Raw genomic sequence first — 21586 nt, forward strand, 5'->3', positions numbered from 1 at the left:
GCCTTCCTGATGCCATTTCCAACATGTGCATTGATCTAAACATTGCATTTTTGGATTTTTTCTCAGTTTCTTGTAGTGAATGTTCGAGGCAGGGGTAGATGGATCTGCAGTTCTGTTTTCATTTTTGTGTCAGTAAGAATAAAACATCCTGAGCTATATTCTCACCTAATTCAAACTGAACTCACTTTCACTTGTGACTGAACATTAATATATAGAATATTTATTTATAGAAATGCAACATTATATATTAATTCAGTGTCTTTCTGGCAGGTTTATTTGACTGCACAGATGTGTGTTGTCTTTTTTATTTTTCTTTATTTTAATTGACTAGAATAAAATAAAACCCTGCTTTAATTTTAATCTATTTCACCAAGTAATCTCAAGAGGAGGCATTTTAATAAATTCTCTCAGTTATGTACACATATTCAAGACCAATGTGACTCAAACATGATTGTGAATTTCATATTAGATATTAAACTGACACTGTTTTCTCAGGAGAATTAAAATAAAACTCCTTCTCCTCATTGGCACACCTAATTGAATGTAATACATGTCCCCTATTGTTTTTTTTTTGGCTGATTAAAAGAATTGTATTCCATTAATTCTATAATGGAATTTGGTTCAAATGATTGCCCTATTAGACAACACTGGGCACACATTCACTCAACTTCATCTCAATGTACCAATGTCCTTTCACTCCACAGGTAATTATACTGGGATTAATATCATGTGTAGTAATTGGATTTCAAGCTAAGATTCCTCATAATAGCACTTGTAATATACAGTGGGGCAAAAAAGTATTTAGTCAGCCACTAATTGTGCATGTTCTCCCACTTAAAAAGATAAAAGAGGCCTGTAATTTTCATCATAGGAATACCTTAACCATGAGAGACAAAATAAGAAAAGAAATTCAGAAAAACACATTGTAGGATTTTAAAAGAATTTATTTGCAAATTATGGTGAAAAATAAGTATTTGGTCAACAACAAAATTTCATCTCAATACTTTGTTATATCCCCTTTGTTGGCAATGACAGAGGTCAAACTTTTTTTCTGTAAGTCTTCACAAGGTTTTCACACACTGTTGCTGGTATTTTGGCCCACTCCTCCATGCAGATCTCCTCTAGAGCAGTGATGTCTTGAGGCTGTCGCTGGACAACACAGACTTTCAACTCCCACCAAAGATTTTCTATGGGGTTGAGATCTGGAGACTGGCTAGGCCCTTGAAATGCATTTTACGAAGCCACTTCCTCATTGCCCGGGCGGTGCATTTGGAATCATTGTCGTGCTGAAAGACCCAGCCATGTTTCATCTTCAATGCCCTTGCTGATGGAAAGAGGTTTTCTTTCAAAATCTCATGATACATGGCCCCATTCATTCTTTCCTTTACATGGATCATCGTCCTGGTCCCTTTGCAGAAAAACAGCCCTAAAGCATGATGTTTCCACCCCCATGCTTCACAGTTGGTATGGTGTTCTTTGGATGCAACTCAGCATTCTTTTCCAAAACTTCTCGAAACACGAAGTTTTATTTTGGTCTCATCTGACCATATGACATTTTCCTAATCCTCTTCTGGATCATCCAAATGCTCTCTAGCAAACTTCAGACGGGCCTGGACATGTACTGGCTTAAGTAGGGGGACACGTATGGCACTGAGGGATTTGAGTCCCTGGCGACGCAGTGTGTACAGTAGTAGATAGTAATCTTGTCAAAGTGTTACTTTGGTCCCAGCTCTCTGCAGGTCATTCACTAGGTTGCCTCGTGTTGTTCTGGGATTTTTGCTCACAGTTCTTGTGATCTTTTTGACCCCATGGGTCAAAAGAGATCTTGCGTGGAGCCCCAGATCGAGAGAGATTATCAGTGGTCTTGTATGTCTTCCATTTTCTAATAATTGCTCCCACAGTTGATTTCTTTACACCAAGCTGCTTACCTATTGCAAATTCAGCCTTCCCAGCCTGGTGCAGGTCTACAATTTTGACAGCTCTTTGGTCTTGGCTATAGTGAAGTTTGGAGTGTAACTGTTTGAGGTTTGGACAGGTGTCTTTTAGACTGATAACAGATGCCATTAATACAGGTAACGAGTGGAGGACAGAGAAGTTAAGGTCTGTAAGTGAAGTTACAGGTCTGTGAGAGCCAGAAATCTTGCTTGTTTGTAGTTGACCAAATACTTATTTTACACCATAATTTACAAATAAATTCTTAAAAAATCCTAAAATGTGTTTTTTTGATTTTTTTTTCTTATTTTGTCTCTGATAGTTGAGGGATACCTATAGGCCTCTTTCATCTTTTTAAATGGGAGAACTTGCACAATTGGTGGCTGACTAAATACTTATTTGCCCCACTATATATTGGGAATTAAAATGCTCAACACTGCTGGCACATGAGGCAGTAAAAGGATAAGTATACAGGTGAGTCTCTATAGGAACTGTTTTTTTTTCATCCCAGGCCCACAAAATCTTTTCTGCACTGAATGTCATCATGCAGCAGCCTGGCCAGTGACTAGCCCCTGTCCACCAGCCCTGACATAAAAGACCCACTTTGAAGTCATCAGGAAGTTTGTCACATTCTAACAAAACTGTTTGAAATTATTCTAACATATTAGGTAAATTATAATTTAATACAGTTAACTAATGTAACAAAAGAAATAACATGTGGCGAAAGATTTTGTGATGGACCAGCATTGTTAATGAAATAGTATCTGTACTCTGAACATGGATAAAACATTTACTATAGATAAATGAAACTAACACAGAAATTGACCAGGATCAATTAACTTCAAGCTAGTTAAATAAATAACAATATAAATATAAGTTTATGTTATTATTATTATCATTATTATTATTATTTTGTTGTTGGTCTTTCGGAGCATCCGATCCCCGCACTAGCCTGGCACTGGTTTTATGCCCGGGTGCCCTTCCTGACACAACCCTCCCATTTTATCCAGGCTTGGGACTGGCACTGCATCCAGTGGTTGAGGTTTGGCATTGGCTGGGAATCGAGCCAGGCCCTTCTGCACGCCAGGCGAAAAACCTACTACTTATAGCGTGTACTATATGTACTGTAACAGGGATACAGGAAGCAATTAAATGAAAATAAATGTATTAAAAAGAACGAAAGGTAATAAAGGTATTCATACAAGCTGACCACAATAAGACATTAGTATATTTGAGCACTAAAGACGCCCAGAAATAAAAATGTTAATTTAGCTTTTTATGTAGGAGCATACATTATTTTAAGTCTGTGGATCCCTTTTGTGTAAGACACCTGATGAGTACCAACCTATTGAAGAAGAACAAAAGATTTTTCAGCAGCTGGTCACATCCTACTAAGATTAATAGATGAGCTGGATTTGGCGCTGTAGTTCACGTGCCGCGTATGAAGTCTCGAGTGACACATCAATCACCAGCGGCAGTGGCCAGGGCGTGCCTGTGTTTCCCGTTTCCCCCGTTGTTGTCTTCATCATGAAGAGTATTATTCCATCTGCCATGTTTGTATAAGCCATATAAATCACTACACTGAGAAGTGCACGCAACAGTGATCATTCCTCCTTGGAGGTTTACTTTCTGACACAAAGTACACGGCTTATTCGATTCAGATTGCCGTAATGGTGTGGAGATGCCTGCGAGAGGACAGGAAATCAGTGGGAGCTTGTTCCCCTGTTAAAGGAGCTAGTCTGAAACATGGCTGACCTTTTCCATGTGTGTAGGAGAGGCAGAGCATCAAGCTGCCGTTCAGGGACCCGCCGCAGTGTGAGAGAAGAGAGAGAGAGAGAGAGAAAGCGGCAGACTAAAAACAAATGGAAAGGAGTAGCGATCAATTTGCAGTGCGGCACAACTGTTAGAAATCTGCCCATAGTTATTCCAGCTGGTTAAAGTTTAATGCTTCTGCTTCTCCAGGCTGCACGCCAAACAGAGTTGCTTTCAGTGCTGCGTGTGTATCTCATACTCTGTTTGTGTGTGTGTGTAAAGTTTGCCACGAAATGGCATGTAATACTGCTTTGTGATATGTGTGCTATATTATAAGTCTTGCTGTGTATACAATTAGAAAGGTCTGAGTAAGTACCGCGTGTGTGCGGCTGAGAGGATATGTGTGTTCGTGAGCAGTGTTTTGTCTGCATTCTGAGGACTCAATGAGGATAGCCAGACTCTCCTGTACTGTAGGTTTTTCACCAGTGAATTTCCATGCCTCTAATTTCTGCACTCTCCCGCGTTGCCTTATCCTCCTCATTAATATTTAAACCCACACCTTCTGCAAACTCGCAAAAAAGTGGGAAAGAGGATTGTGTTCTCAGGGATCCCTTAATCCCCTGAATTAGCAGTTTAATAGCAAGAAGCCATTTGTAGATTAGAGAGATCAGACTCGCAGGACCTTCTTTTATATTCACTACTTAAATACTTAGAATTCTAATGCCACTACAAAACACTATTTAAAGTCACCCTTTCAATGCTCCGTTGTCCCCGGCTCATGACAAAGACGTCGAAAGGTCTCCACCGTACAGATCTGAAACAATACTTTATGCATATGTGTGTGTGTGTGTGTGTGTATGCGTGCGCAGGACTATGTGCAAGCCATTTAACTCAGTACAAACGTCTATTTTATGCAAGTGTTGTAAAGTATTTGACTGAACTAACGACGCTTGGGACTTGGGGAAAATGGAGAAGACTTTGAAGCCTACTCATCCATATGTATACTATGTGTCGTCCGTGTTAATATCTTATTTCGGCTTTTCACAGCTGATTTGCCATTTCCTTTTCAAAGCAATATATGGTAAACAAGTCCGCTTTTGAGAAACAGTTTCGTGTGAGCTGGATCAAACCCCCGTCAATTTGATTTCATTTTCGTATAATTCACTGAAGTTGACAACTGTCTATTTCGGCAGCAGATGAAAGAAAGTGTGATTCTGGAAAGGCAGTGTGTTTTTAATAATCATCTGGGTGGAATTAATTTAGTCTTATGCTCATGCGGAGATGGTATCTTCGTGGACGCGGCTCTGCCAGCCGGCCCAGTGTAAATGCGCAGGATTAGCGCAAGCCTAAAGACCTGTGAAATTATCTTTGGAGAGGCATATTCTCAAATGATCAAAAACAAAGCGACGCTTTCCTCTATGGTTTAGGGAGTAATTAAATTTGCTGTGACATGTTCAATGATTAATCTGTCACGTTGCTTTGCGAAATGTTCCACCTTGTTTTTCTTTTCTTCTCCCTTCTTTTTCTGTCTTCCTTCAGAAACATTCATTCGTGATATTAAGTGCAGGAAATGACTTGCGCTTGAGAACCCTCTGAAATTGAATGAGTCCAAGGCGATGGATTGCATGCCATTTATTTAGAGAGAGGTTGTAGGTGTGTGTGTGTGTGTGTATGGGGTGGTGGAGGTGGTGGGGGTGGTGGGGGGGGGGGGGGGGTTAATGCAGAGTGGCTTTTGCCTTGCGGCCGATAAATTGCTGGTGCACTAAACCTTTAGAGGCTTTGAGGGTGAAACACATATTGCAGGTAGTCTGCAGTGACATGAGCAACTCTATACTATACATATTCAATACGCTCCAATCCGGTCATGGCTTGCTTTGTTTTCATGCTGACGCATCTGTTAAACACATATCAGTGTTCAAGTAACAGTTGAGACGAAAATTGATTTTGAAATAAAAACCTCATCACGTGTGTTTTACTGTATACTTGAAGTATGTTGGTTTAACAGAAGTGCATACTGCACTTATGGCAAAAAAAGAGACCTCTATGTATTTACCATATTACAGCTTATAATAAAAATAATGCTAATGTGGGCATGACTTTTTTATTCACCAACACAGGTTGGTTCTTCTTTATAAAGGTACCATTCAACATCACAAACAAATTTTTGCCATTGTAGAACTCGACTCTCAAATCCTCTTTGAAAATCTGCGTTGTCGCAGTTGATGGTCTCCTACTGTGTGCTTTGTCTTCATTGCTGGTTTCCCCTCTTTTAAACTTGTTCATCCATCTGTGCACATTGCTTTTGTCATTGGTGTCATCTCCGTAAACATTCTGCGGCACAGTAGGACACCATCTGAGGGGATATCCCGACAGGATTCAAGAGTTGGTTCGCCAATGGCGCAGATACTGTATATTGCTTGTGATGGAGACTATGTTGAATAGTACCTTTGTATAGAGGAAGAGGTACTCTACAATGTGATCAACCTTTGCCATTTTAGCATTATGTTCAAGTACAGCCTTCATATTTCATACAAGCTAAGGCGGCTTTACAGAAATACAGAACTACATTTAAAGCCCTAATCAGCAAGCCAGAGGCAGCAGTGAAAAAAAAAAAACACATACTAAGATGACATTAGAAGAAACTGTAAGAGAAACCAGACTTTTCTGGGTGAAAACAGATAATGGGGCTGTTTTATACCTACCTGTATATAGTGTAAAGCCGAAGGGTAAAAGGTTCGAAAGGATATTTACTATGGGTATGTATTGGGATTGAGCATCTTGTATAAATATGGTTGCAGTTATTTGCTTACTTGTGTCTGGTAGTTATAAGTAATATGCTAAATTATTTACATAAATTTATCCATCAAACAAAGGCTTCTACTTATAAAATCTATCTATACGTTTTCTACATTTTAATCAGTTATGATTTCTAAAGCATGGTGCCCCTCCAGCAGGCAGAGTCAGAGGTTTGGGCCACGCGAAATTCCAAAGTCGGCATGGGCACAGGGAGAGGATGGTTGTTGTCACGTTGAATGTGCCGCTGGCTGGTGACACAGCTGCACTGGTCCGGATGACTTGAGAAGGCGCTCGGATGGAGCTGGCGGCCAGCTCGCAGGCTGTGTTCCCCCTCCGCATGCCCATCCCGCCATGCCAGCTGTTCGCCGTCACTGTGGCAGAGAGCGGTGGCATGCTGCGGATGCAGCCTGTGCCAATGGGCATTAGAGATCCAGGGAGAGAGGCCTCATCCCTCACACCTGTTCAGCTCTGACAATCGCACCACTGCTGCTGCTGCTGTTGCTGCTGTTGACTGTTTATCAAGCCTCTCAGTGGGCCGTCACCATTGTAGTGCTGATGTGTTGGCATGATTTAACTTTTGGAGAAAGAAAAACTGCAGCATAAAGTATGAATCTACAGCGTAAATAGTTCTTTGAGAGATGCTGAAATACCTTCTCAGCTGAGGATAAATCAACATTGGTACGGGGAAGAAATTTACGCATCAGACTTGATTTATATTACAGAGGTCTTCACTTGTGCATGTCACAATTCCTTTAACAGCCCTCGCCATGCATCCTTTCCTCCTCCCCATCACCATTTCCTCATGGAAATGCAAGATGAGTTTGTTCACTCATTCTTTTCTCTTATTTACAGAGCGCTTGTGGAGAGAAATGAAGTTTATGGTAATAGGATGTTAAGCAGGTGAAGGGATGTTGTTTCTGTCTAGTTGTCTGCTCAGTTTCTCTTCTTTCCCTTTTCCCCCCTTTTCTTTTCTTCTCTTTTCTTTACTTCTCTCAGCTACATTTATTGACCTGTGTCTGATCGCTTCTCCATTGTGGTGTCATCAATTATGAAGCATATTCACTCTTCAGTTCGGATATATATTTATATCTACAGAAAGTCACTTGGGAAATATTATCAATTGTCTTGTAATGTGTAGCCAATCTTGCCAAAACAATTTCTTTATACAGAATTGTTGCTGGAAAAAAAAATGTTGGTCTCAACCTGAAGAAGATGCAGTGGTCTGGGGTGTTGTTTTCACGTCAAGAGTTTTCCCACGATGCCCCACAACTCCTATAAATCTTGTACATGTGCAAATGTTGATGGAGGTGTCCTTAAATTCCATCAGAGATGTATTGCATCCAGGCGGCAGTGAGAACCAAATGAGAAAAGGCCAGATTACTTTGGAGAATTGTATTTCCAAGTGATGTGAGAATATACAAAGTCGCTGGACCAAAACCTGAAGTCAGGGAATTCACTTTTGATTCCGAATGAAGGACTGTTGGAGAATAGTCTTGATCACGTTTGCCTTCTTTTTTTTTTCCCAAGCACACATTGAGGTGCAGAATTCTTTATTTTTGAGGAAAAGAGAGGAAAGAGAAGAAAGGAGCGCATGATGGAGAGTATGATGGAGTAGCTGACGAAGGCGATGGAGCTGTGTCTCAGTGCACTGCTAGGATGATGGATGGACTTTGAGCAGATTTGCTGAACATTAAAAGGCTGTGGAAGCCGCTGGGCTTTTCAGACAGGCAGATGGAGAGGGGCTCAGAGAGAGAGAAAGAGTGTGAGAGTGGTTTCTTTCATACCTGTCCACCACCTTACACTGGGAAACTATTCATTAGTTGCAGAAAGGGGTTTTGCCCCTGTCCCAAGCAACGTTTACAACCAAGGTGTAAAGTGAATGGGTCAAATAGATTGATCTTGAAGTTTGATATGAAGCACTATTATAGTAATGTTGACTGTATAATGCTGTGCGCTTTAAATTCTGAAAGTTATGTTACGCTTACTTTACTACTCCCTCCTGCTATGGTTGTTTTGAAAATACATAGTTAACTAAAAAGAATAGAAAAAAAAAATCTCCATATAGGAAATTTATTTTGTACCATCCATACCTCCCAAATCACTAATTACAGTATGTGCTTTAATTTAAAACACAATAGATCCCTGTGCTAATCACCCCGATATAAACTTCACATTACAGCAAGCCAATTATATTTTGTTTCGCACTAATCAAACCATTGTACTCAGATAATCACAAGTTACCTTTTGGGCTGAGGCAATACAGCACGGCATGAGGTCAAATTACATCTTGCATTTCGAAATGAAAAATAAGCACAGACTTTCAATCATCATGCGAAAGGTATATTCGTAGAGGGGTTTCCCCCCCTCCATGGCGGTTGTATTAAATGAGGACGCAATAGGCACCCAGTGGTGTTAAAAACCCGCGTCTGCAATTATCAACAGACGATTGCTAATTTTTATCTTTAATTAAATAAATTCGAGAGGAGGTAATAGTCAAAGTGTGCACCTCTATATTCAGACTCGTCTCTGAACCTAAGCACTGATTCGATAGCTGCATGAGTACGGCGGTTTGTTTAAAAGTTTGTTTGTTTTTTATGACAGATATCAAGTGTGTTTTAAATAATAGATAGGTAATAGAAAAAAATAGATAGATCTAGTTTACCTCGTTACTTGTACCCTCATAATGACAGTAAATATTTGAAATAATTTTAAAACCATTACAGCATAATTCCATCAATAATTAAAATAAATTAGATAAATGTATCAGCTGCTATTGGTCCAGAACATGACACTCCCTGCGTTTATCAGAGTAGTTAAACTGCCTATATCCATAACCTGGCCACCTTTTATATTTGCATTTATTAATTTAGCAGAAATTTAGCACTGTGGCCTCGCATCTCCAGGATTAAGGGTTTGATTCTGCTTTGTTTCTGTGTGCATGGGGTTTGTATGTCCTCCCCATTCTTGTCCCTATTCCTCCGTATTACCTGGATACACACACACACACACACACACACACACACACACCTACACACACACACACACACTACCAGCCAAAAGTTTGGACACACCTTCTAATTTCAGATTTTCATTTCTATCTACATTATAAAACATTGCTAGAAGTATCAAAAATATGCAATAATCTTCTTTGAACAGTTGCTCTGTAAAGCCTTCATAATGGCCATAAATTAATGATTTTTGAGGCTAAAGGAACTTCTCATCTGCAGGAGAGGTAAGTTTTGGTCTTGCTTTCCTGAGATGGTCTTCTTGAGAGCCAGCTTCATCATGAAGCTTGATGGGTTTTACAAATGTCGTTGACAATAGTGTTCTTGCAAGAGCTATTTCAGAACAGCTGACCTTTGTGTCTTAATATTAAATCTTCATTATTGTTTTAGAGTGTAAAAAATAATCCAAACTTGTGTTTAAACTTTTGATGGATACTGTGATAGATAGATAGATGGATAGATAGATAGATAGATAGATAGATAGATAGATAGATAGATAGATAGATAGATAGATAGATAGATAGATAGATGGATAGATGGATAGCTAGCCTCCTTCATGCAGGGATTGAATTTTAATAGATGTATCTTGTAATTTGTGTATTTTAGCATTGTAACATTACCGTCTTTTGATTTGAAAAGCCAGCAATCATTGATCTGTGCCAGATGTAAATGATGACCTTCAACCCCAAGAGTAACCTCTATTCGCTCTCTGTGCTCCACAGTGTGTGCTTTCCATTCTGGTTCTTTCAAAGGAGGTGTGAAATGTATTAATTGCCCATCATCAGAGCAGCTTATTCAGTTAATGCTAAAGCACAAAAATCCTTTATACTTATAAAAAAAATACATATACTGCAGTCTAATTCTAATTGCTAAAATTGGACAAATCTAAAGATAAATATTATCTCTAATATAATGTGATTATCTTGGCTACAGTTATTTACAAATACTTTACTATTTATTTATTATATTAGCCAACTGTTTCTTTTTTGAATCTTCTCATTTGCATCACATTAGTCTAACATTTGTTTTATAAAATTGTATGCAATTTACTGTCTCTATTGCTGTTAGATTACCTCAGAGTGCAATTGATACAGAATTCCATTAGCAGAATGTGATCTACTTTGTCAGTATGCATTTTTTTATCAGACAGTTTTCTTTGGATTTCGGTTCTTCATAAAAGTGGGATGGTCAATAATTACAATGTCTGAATGACTTTATATATATATATATATATATATATATATATATATATATATATATATATATATATATATACAGGAATATACAGTATATACTTTTTTCTTAGTATAAATATATACATTATTATAATATATATATAATTACATTATATATAATTCTGTCTACAAAAACACAGCCCGAAGTATGCAATGAAGAGCAAGCTAATGCAGCACTTTTTAAGTCATTACTGTCTTTGAGGCCTGATTTTTTCATAGCAGATGCTGACCTGTTGTGACCACATACTGTATGATGGTCAGAAAGGCTTTTTAGCATAACATGGTAGAATAAGTTAAATGCCTAATGATGCTCCTAGGGAACTGTGAAGCAGAACAAACAGAATCAACTAATTTCCCAGTATCAGTCAGTACATGCTCAGTTATTGTAAGTTAGGCTATGGTTATACAGTATCTCAACTATACCATTTCATTGGATTACTGTTCTTGTCCCAATATAAAGCATAAGAGGGCAATCGATTTGTTAGCCAAAACATGTCCGACTCCACTCCGATAGGTGGCGATATGACCCCGGTCAGCTTGTTAGTATTGTTGTTACACTTGACCTATTACATCACCGACCAAAACAATCAACAAATAATTGGCAAACTGGTACAGTAGCTTATCGAGTGTTGAAAACATGGACAATTTTTCATTTTCCATGTGCTGTACATTTTACTTTTAGTAAGTTATTTAAAGGCAGACAACATCAACGTAGTGTTAGAGGCCTTTTCCAGTATCATGTTCGACTTCCCATCAAAGCCTGGGGCAGGACACGTTAAGCATGTGCAGAGCACCTAGGGCGATTTCTGCTTCTAAGTAAAACGTGCGAGGACTCCCAACCACATTATCTCTGTGTGCTAGTTCAATTTTGAGAGTTTCAATTTCCAGTACAATTAGTCATGTTAACAGAATGGCGTGTAAATACACCGAGTGACTAAGGCAGATTACATGCCTGTAGAGAACATGGACAAAAACTAGAAGGGAAGTATTAATTCCTAAAGTTTATAGTGAGGTGGGAAATCACACAAAGTGATTTGACGAGCCCTACTGTACTAGAGCTTAATGGTGAGACCAAATTTAGATTTCAGCAATCCAGAAAAAGTATGTAGTACTGTAGGTCAAAGCAACAGACGTGCTGTCACATATGCATGTGTATTTTTAGGAGATTATCAGAAATAACTATAGTCCACTAAAACTGTGTCTGTCTTCTGTGGCAGAAGGAGCGATAAGAAAATCCTAATGTCTAACCTAAGGTTAACGATAAAAAGCATTTGCATCCAAACAGCAGATCCTGTCTAAAAGAAAAAACAAGAATGATCTTAATATGATATGAATTAACTGTTAATTTGATAGTTAAAATAACTGTTTATTCAGTGGTTTGTATGTTTGTGTTGGCAGAAATCATCATTTATCAAAATAATTTGTGTTAGTGAGAAACTGTGATTGGTGTGTTAGTAAAAGAATAGTATATAGACTGTTATTAGGCCATTATACAGATGCAGATATAGGACATCTACCAGAAACAATGTAGCAGAAAAATCAGAAAAATTATCCTTAACAACACCTAATTCAATTGTATTAATTCAATACAATTTCTTTTTAAGAAATATTGATTATTTCACAAGAATACTGCACATATTTCACCTTAGTTTCTTTTCTTTTTTTTTAATAGGTACACCAAATAAGGGAAGAAAAAATAAAACGCTGTTCAAAGAAAATAATCCATGCAGCCTGACATGAAGCAGAAGTTAATAATTTCTGATTTTTTATATGATTTTTGTTTGTTACATATTAACACAGGTATCTAGTTTTATCAAAATGATATGTCATATAGTATTGACAGATTTATTTATTTATTCATCTTATCGGTAAATTGTAGCATATGATCAACATATTTACAAATACAACATACAGAGTTGATTGAATCTTATAAATAACAGATCAGCTCAAAAACTAAACTGCACAGACTTTTGGAGAAAGGCATGACTTTCCTTCTCGCTGCTGTTCCACCTTGCAGAGGACAAACACCTTGGGGGATGAAGGGAAAAGAATTCCTAATGTGATCGCCCCCTGTCAGGCAATGGCCGCTTTGATTCCCATTTCAAACACTGACTCCTCCAGCTGGGAATGCTGCATCTGAAAGTGACTTTCGTATGGACAACAGGTTTTTTTTTTTTGTTTGTTTTTGCCTGTTTGTTTGTAAGTGCCCAAACCTCTTAGAAAGTTGACAGCTTTTTTAATCTGTCCTTTAAAAGCGATCAGCATTCATGCGTTTATTTTTGATTTTATCTTTTGCCCAAGTCCACAATAGTTCAGACCTTTTTGCATTATGGCAATAAACAGAACTTGATCTGTCATGAAGAGCATCAAAAAAAATTTAAACCAGCTTTGAAGTTATACCACTAGAGCTTTGAACTTTTCAATGTCACATGGTTTTTAGGTTCTTATAAAGGGCTAAAGTGGGACTCACCTTCAACTTTGGTGAAAAGCGGTTTCTTCCAGATCAATAGCACTATTACTATACCTGAAGACAGCCCGTATATTAGACCTACATGTGAAAAGTGTTTTTATGTTTGATGTTTAAAAGTATATTTATACCCCTTGCTGCTGAAAAAATAGAAATATTCATTATCATATGTGATTGCCAAAATAAAGACAAATAGACTACAATTGGAAACGAGCGGAGTTTTATTTGAAAAGCACACACTGATGCTTCCCTTCCTGGTTTTGATTGGAGCAGCAGGAGTGTGTTTGTGATTTACTGAGACCTGCTGAAAGATGAATACGCTCCACTACCTGCATGCCTTTGAAGTTCTAGTGTGAGTTTGGATTGAGTGTCAGAAATCTGTAGTCATTACATGTTGGTGTGGTGGTGTCTACAGGGATGCAGTTTTCTATTGTATATTTGCCCACATGGATTTGGTATTGTAAATACAATTTCAATTTGTACCCAGGGAAATATCAGTGTGTAGAGGCTAGGCCATAACACAGTCTGTGGTTTATTTCAGTTTTACTTAGTGCCTCTGATCAATCATATTTACATTTGTTTCCACAATTTGCCTGCATGTAGAATATATATATATACTGTATATCCTCTGGCTGGACTGAGTCTGCATTGCATTTGCTTCTTTTCATGTCTGATGATGATTCTTCTTAATCTAATGTGTTTACAGGAAATCATCACAGTCTGTTTACATTAGGATTTTCTTTTTAAAGAAAAGTTCTTTCATGTTGAGAAGTAAAAATGAAAATTAAAGCTACAGCTATAGTTTTTTTTTTTTTTTTGTAAGCATGAAAATTGAATCAGGGTGTATTATAATCTATAATATGCAGTTCCTGAGGTGATATGCGTCTCTCTGTTGATCCTGTTGTATTAATTCATGTTCAGTGCTATATATAGCAGGCGTGTCATGGCAGAATCGTTGGAAAATGTGTATGTGTTACATTATAAGGCAGCCCATGTACATAAAAAGACATCTTACCACAGCTTTAGGCATGGAAAAAGTCTTTCTGCTCTGTGACTAGCAGGTGCTGGCAGCCAATCAGGAGAGATAGAGGAAGATGGAGAGAGATAGCGAGATATATCTCTGAAATGTTTCTGACAGGCTGGAGAACAAAAATACACAGATTAAATTTGAATTACAAGTGGCCAGAGGTGATAGAATTGTTCTCTACAATGCATTTGATGTAGCTAGATAGAGGTAGTGGGCTGGCCTGTGTCTAACAGCATTAGAGAAATGCTGAGCCTCACGTACTCTAAATTGCTTACATTGCACAATACTCTGAGACGCTGTCCAAAGAAATAGCATTCTGTGCGATTACATCAGAGCAACTGAGAGGTTTTGCACTTTCACCTGGTACTTAGTAAATGACAGTGACTCTGATATGGACAATATATTATTTATTTATACATTTATATATTATAATAATAATAATATATATTATTATTAATTATACGTCACTTATTCTCTCTGCCACTTATCCTGTATAGGGTTGTTTGAGGCTTGGAGCCTATCCCAGGGGACTTGGGACACACCCTGGATGGGGTGCCAACCTTTGCAGGGCGGAAAATCACACACACACATACACACACACACACACACACATACACACTATGGGCAATTTTTAAACCGCCAGTGAGTCTACCCTGCATGTATTTGTGGGAGGAAACCAACCATGCCTAGGAGAACATGCAACTTCTATGCACACAAACCCTAGGTGGAAATCACACCCACAACCCTGGATGTGCACGACCACAGTGATAACCAACAATGCCACCTTATCCCAAAGATTTTATATACAATTGTGAATTACTGGTCTATACTCTGAACTGCATAATACTGTGCTAAATAGAGTGTCAGTAAACTATTATTACTACTACATCACTGTTAAGGCATAATATAATATAGAGTGCAGTATGTAGTTTCATAAAAAAGGTGAAATTCAAAAAGGCATAATTTTTTTTTTGTATTACGCTATTTAGAGAATTACTTCCTACCCTAGCGTACTGCAATATTAACGAACCTACTTGTATCAGAAAGGGAACAATAAATGTACAATGAATATATGTCCCTTGCAGTATCCTGCTACCTCCATATTAATCCCCTTTCAAATGATTTCACTTATTTATCCAGAATTATAGTCATGTTGGGTAATATACCCTCAACATATGTCTGTCTTCCTGTCTGTTTCTTCATTTATTTTTTTTCGTAGGACAGAAAAAAAATCAATGGATAAAGAAAATTAAACATGTGCCACTTCTGAAGGCATGCAGAGTTCAATTTTGCCTGAAACACCGTCGAGAACCTTGTAACACTAACACCGTGCAGCGTTCAATAAATGTCTGTCCCATAAAGGGTGCTGATGCATGGGAAGCGGCTGGGCATCAGACATTAAATGGAGGTTTGTTCCATGTTCCATGTTGAACCACAGCTGCTCTGTGCGATTCCAGTGGGAAATACTGATAAGCCCCCAAAAGAGCCAATAGTGTTGCTTACTTTACTCCGGCTTTTATAATCCCACACTGAATCTGCACTAATGCCGTGCGCTAATTCTCTGAAAATATGCCGGAATTTATTGGTGATTTTTTAAAATATTTAATTTATTTAATTGAGAGTGAATATATTTATCAGTTTAAGCAATGAGCATAAAATAAAAACTAACATGATGTATTTAATTATGATGTATATGAAAGTTAATTATTTTAATATTGAGCATATTTAAAACAGTAGTAGTGGTAGTAGTGTGTGTTTATGTTGCGGTAGAATGTGTGTGAGAGAAGCAGTCACAGATCAGCGCAAACAATGAAAAGGGTGCACAATTAACGGCGGGGATCAGCTGCTCTAATGTCATTATACATTCCCTTCGTTTTCGACACTGGGGCCGTTTGATCTTTGAATACCACCAGACCCTCCTCCCTCCTTCCATCCCTCTCTCGCTCCATCCTGCTCACTGCCCGCTCTATGCCTTCCTCCTCCCTCCTCCCTTTCTCCTCTTGCCATCAGAACCTCCCCCTTTCTGTCTCCGTGGGCTCACATTGGCTTGTGTGTATGTGTATGTGTGTGTGTGTGTGAGAGAGAGAGAAAGAGAGAGAGAGAGAGAGAGTGTGTGTGGTGTGAGTGTGTCTGTGTGAGTGAGTGAGTGTATGTGTGCGCGTGTGTGTGAAAGTGCACGGCAGAGGCTTGATGACAGAGGGCCCTGGACCATTCCAACGCTCAGCACACCTCCCTAGCACACACAGAGCAGCTGAGTCCGACACCAACAACACAGAGAAAGCAAAAGCAAAGAGGAGGAGAGGAAAGCCTGTCAGAAAGAGGGGAGCTGGGAAAGAGAGACAGTGAGAGAGAGAGAGAGGGAGAACAAGAAAGAGAAAGAGAGAGTCAGGCAGGGAAAGAGCGTGTGTGAGAGAGGGAGAGAGAGAGAGAAAGAGAGAGAGCAGGATCTCCCAGCTTGATGCGCAAAACGTCCCGTTACCACATGCTGTGCTCCATGGCGAACACGGGCTGCGTGCTGCTCTCCGGCTCTGGGCTGTTACCTCACTCGCTCCAGTGTCCACCTGCTTTCCTGTATCTGACCGAGGTAAGGCGATCCTCCACTTTCTCACTCTTGCGCACACGCGCCCTCTCTCTCTCCCTCTCTCTCCCTTTCTCTTTCAGTCTTGTTCTCTTTTCCTCCTCGCGGGTAGCACGTGCTGGCGCTCTGTCAACCCCCCTCCCACACAACTGCTCCCACCCCCCACTACAGCCTTCGCTGGGGGTCATCCCACTTTGATTATTTTTTCTATCAGTTTGGAAAACCTGTGATTTTGTCTAGAAAAAAAAAAAACTTTGCCAACTTTCTTTTCCGAGATTAAAAATTTTAATCGACCTATTTTTCCATTTGTTGTCAGTTTGGTTAGGAGTTTATTTGGGACGATCAAACTTTACGCATCATCTTTAAACACCATAGCATCACTGCTAGAAAAAACGCATCTGAAGTGTAGAACAACTGTCTTTTTTTTTAAGCAATGCTAAAAATGAATTCGACGTGACAGAATTAAGCACACAGATTTACATGTTCGCACGCAGATTATTTGGATGCACGGCCGAGAGCTCAGTGATCAGAAGTTGTGTGAGCTCTTCTTGGCAGGGCGCGCGGTCTTCCCTACTCAGGCTACAACAGAGAGAAGGCAAACTCCAAATAAAATAAGGCTAGCTGACTTTTCTGAAGGTGCCTGGAAATTGTGTGTGAATGCTGGCATGCTGTCATGTGTGTATGTGTGTGTGTGTCTGTTTTACTCCAGGCAACATGTGCAGTGGCAGTCTGTGTCTTGCCTCTAGACAGTGTGTTATTGCAGAAATATAAAAATGATAACTGTTGAGAAATAACCTGCCGCACTCGGTTTCTAAATCGCTCTTCGCTCATCACCTTAACAGTCCCTTGTCCCCATGTCCCACTACACACAAAGACTCTTAAACACACCACCAACTGTCCAGCCTCCGCCGTCCTACTTACTTTTCCTCTGTGTCTAAGTGCAAATGAATTGTTGGTGGTTTGGGAGACATATACTCCGCACAAAAATACGAATGTTTTTCCTATTTAGGTGTGTGTGTGTGTGTGTGTGTGTGTGTGTGTGTGTGTGTGTGTGTGTGTGTGTGTATACAATATGGTTTTCTTTTACTCTAAGATCAGAAATATAATCATAAAGGATTTTAATTTATCTTATTGTGTTGAATGTATTTTTACACTTTTTGTTAAATTATGAGTCACTGATCTAAGTGAGTGGGATGCTTTTAAGAAATGTGGCATTCTGAAATTCAGATTTCTTTCCAATTTGTATAAAACATACTTGGACACTTTAATTTAAAAAAATGCTTTGGTACTTTGTATCTACAGTAATAACCATTTCAGATCAATTTGCTTATACAAATTTATAAATGCAAGTAAATGCAAAATTTCCAAGTCTTTCTTTCTTTCTTTTTCTTTTTTTTCTTTCACATTTTTTCCTGTGTTCATATATTCTTTAAGAGAGCGTGGTTCTCAGCTGCATTTTATTTTGATATGCTTCTTCTGGTGAAGCGACACAAACTGCAGTCCTATTTTTTTTAAGACATTTTTGAGGGCTGTGCTGCTTGTTTAAAAATTTATAGCGAGCAAGATTTAATAAATAAATGAAAATGAATAATTCAACTTTTAAATATTACAAATTCATGCAGTTTCACTCTTACAGGAATGCTTGTAGTTGTTAAAACTTATCTTTTTTGGGGCTTTTGGTGAGTCAGTGCGTTTTTTTTGTTTTGTTTTTTCATTGTGGACATTTTCATAAGAGTCAACCCATTTCCTGTTATGAAGGCTTTGCATAATTGTAGATTTTAGTTTGAGTTTTTGCGAAGCATTTAGAGATTTTAATTACCACTAATAGGGTTTATGTCACTGCTGTATCTATCAGCATTACGACTAAATTGTGTTTTGGCATCTTAAACAAGCAAACAAGCAAAAAAATAAATAAATAATAAAACAAATATATATATATATATATAGTGGATTTTTTTTTATTCTCTCATACAGTTGCATCGCACATCTGGTCTCCGTGTGTGTCTTGCTGCAGGCCCCATGCAAGTGTGCTCGTATATTGTGTGTATCTGTGCATATATGTGTTTTGTGTGTGTGCGTTTCGTGTGTGTGTGTGTGTGGGTGTGTGTAATTGCTGCTCAGTGCTCTCCAGCTCTATTCCTGCTTGCCTTTACTGGATAAGGGATTATCAGGAGTGCCAGAATGAGCTTTTGTTTCAGTTAAATAGAAAATGAAAAGTTTCAACTCATTCCACCACACAGCACTTTTCTATGCTTTGCTTCTTTGCTCTGTTGTTAATTTCTACTTTGTTAGTGTGACTGTGTTTTCATAAAATGCGTTTGGAGAAGAGTTTCTGATCATTTCTTAACCCATGGGGTGAAAGGTGAGGGAGAGAAGAAAGGCCTGGAAGAAGACATGCTGTACTATTTTACAGAGAATCTTGTTATTCTGGTTATATTGAGTCGTTTAAAGAATAACGAGCATGCAATTAATATATGTCCCAGAAGGGCTCCAGGATTTATTTTCTTATGGGATCGTTCCTATATAAAATATATACCAGTTTTTGCTAATTTGTTTATTTCATTATTTACTTGATTATTTGTAAACGTGACCCTATCTGCATTTATCTTGAGATTTAGTTGTATAGGATTTTCCCTCACCGAACTTTATTGCAGTAGCGGCTGCTTTTCAGAGCTTAAGTCAATACAGAGCAGTAAATTTGCTTGTGCAGCATCTCTCGCTCCCTGGAGGACAGAAATCTTTACTCGTGCCCAGGATAGTAAAACAATTTCCACTATTGTAAATATACAGGAATTTTTTATTTCTTTCAGTGGCTCAAGTCTTATATGTACCAAAAACATGGTGCATAATAGCACAAACACACACAAACATATTAATGACGTATAGCATTTAAGTTGAGAAAACAATGAATGTAATAAAAGAACAAGGATGCTCAAACCTACTAGTACATATCAAGCTTTAGCACTTACTCAAAACATGCAGGCATAAGGAAAAGGCACAAGAGCTGAAATCCTGATTACAGTGAGAAACAGTGAGATCGGGCAGTATTTAGGGAAGCCATGAAGAAAGGAAATGCAGACGAATGAGGCAGGCCTGAGATCTTAATAGCACCTACTAGTGCTCTGCTCTTACCGGTCTGGATCCAAGCGAGCAAGTGTACAATGATTCCTCCTGAGACTCCTGTTTCCCTGCTGCTTGACACTGCCCCCACTAATTATCCCCATATATTTTCAACACACCTCTCTTTGTGTTCGGGTATGCACATTTACTTGTGCATGTATACAGCGATGTTCGTGTGTATCTCCGTTGAACTCTGCAGGGGTTCGTTTGTTCTCTTTAGCACACTGAGTGACTGTAACTGAGTGCTCACTACATCGTTAAGAAATGGGCCTGTCAATAATGGATGACGTAATGCCTCGGTGCTGAGTCGGGGCAGTAAAGCTCAGCTTTATGCTGATTACACTAATGCATATGACCGGCAGAAATCGTTCATATGTGCTGTATATCTCCAGTGTGTCGAATAAGTGTTCTATATGGATCGGACAGCAGAGACTGAAAAGAGCACGTTTTAAAATTCATGACTGTAAAATATACAGTATGTACAGGATAGTCAGCTTTTTGGGGGGTTGTTTTCCCTGCATTAAAAGATGATTCTTAGCTGAATTGAAATCTACATTTTATTTATTTCATTTAGTGATACATGGCTTGAAACATAAGGATTAATGAAAACATGATGTTTTAATCGGCTGGTATATTTTCTTAAATATAGTTGTGTTTTAATTTAAATTAGTTGTTTTTGGTTATGATTACAGAGACACTAAACACAAAGATGTGAATCAGTGTGTATTTAAGTTCAACAGAGTGAAAACCTGTTTCCAGTATACAGAGAAACTGAAGCAAGAGCCCGCTGTTAGCACTGCAGAGCTGTAGGTGAAGACACACACAACACACACACACACACACACACACACACACACACACACACACACACACACAAACACTTATACGGGTGTTTTCCCCAGGCGAGTATTGCACTTCACCGATGCAAAGTGAACCGAGCATTTTCATATCAATACTAAATGAGAGTGCTCTCTATAGGTTTCTCTCTCTCTGTAATGTGATGTAGTCTAGCTCTGATTAAAGTATGGCTTCTATCAGCTTCACTAAATTATTGATTAAAACACCAGGAAAGTGCCAGCATTTGTCTCTGTCTGCTCTCTCCCATTGTCGTGGGCAGATCCAAGCTATAGAAAAGATTTCAGCTCTCTGGGTTTTTCTCATTTAACATACAAATAAAATACACACATATAATTACATCATTTTATGCATTAGAATGTCTAATAACAACACAGTGTCTAATAAGCTGATAGTGATCTTATGGCAACTTATCGCTTTATAATCACACCATAAAGACAGGATTTATTGTTTTCAATGACAAAAACTAATTTTTTTATGTTTCGAGAAAATCTGTATCTTTTTTTTATTATATTTACTGTGAATAGTCTTAGATTCGACAATCTGCTTTAAGTTTTAATGAGCAGTCCTGTGAGAAGACATGGACATGGTTCTAGCCATTTTTTGTTAAAACCTTAAAACATAACTGTTAGTCTTAATGCAATATCTGCATGCATTTTTCCAAATTGGGTCCAGTACCTTGTCATTCCAGCTGTGCCTCCTGAAAACACCTTCTCCCATCTGCATCCTTACTTCCTAACATTTCATCCTTATTAATTTGCAGTTATAAGACATTTCGCTCCAAACTTCCTCAGTTGTGTTTTTTTTATTTTTTTTTAT

General features: G+C 38.5%; 1 protein-coding gene across 8 annotated transcripts in view; it reads left to right on the forward strand.

Moving 5' to 3' along the window:
* rbfox3a (RNA binding fox-1 homolog 3a) overlaps window positions 1–21586 on the forward strand; it is a 350843-nt gene that overhangs the window by 240328 nt on the left and 88929 nt on the right. For 2 of the 8 annotated variants that reach the window (XM_053511555.1, XM_053511559.1), the window contains exon 1: window positions 16409–16798. The exons of the other annotated variants lie outside the window; for them this stretch is intronic. In XM_053511555.1, the coding sequence (XP_053367530.1) occupies window positions 16673–16798 (126 nt within the window). In that variant the 5' untranslated portion in view covers window positions 16409–16672. Of the gene's footprint in view, window positions 1–16408; window positions 16799–21586 lie in introns of those variants that run through there. 8 annotated transcript variants of the gene reach the window in all.

This window comes from Clarias gariepinus, chromosome 14, assembly GCF_024256425.1.
Source record: "Clarias gariepinus isolate MV-2021 ecotype Netherlands chromosome 14, CGAR_prim_01v2, whole genome shotgun sequence".
In the NCBI taxonomy this organism is placed as follows: domain Eukaryota; kingdom Metazoa; phylum Chordata; class Actinopteri; order Siluriformes; family Clariidae; genus Clarias; species Clarias gariepinus.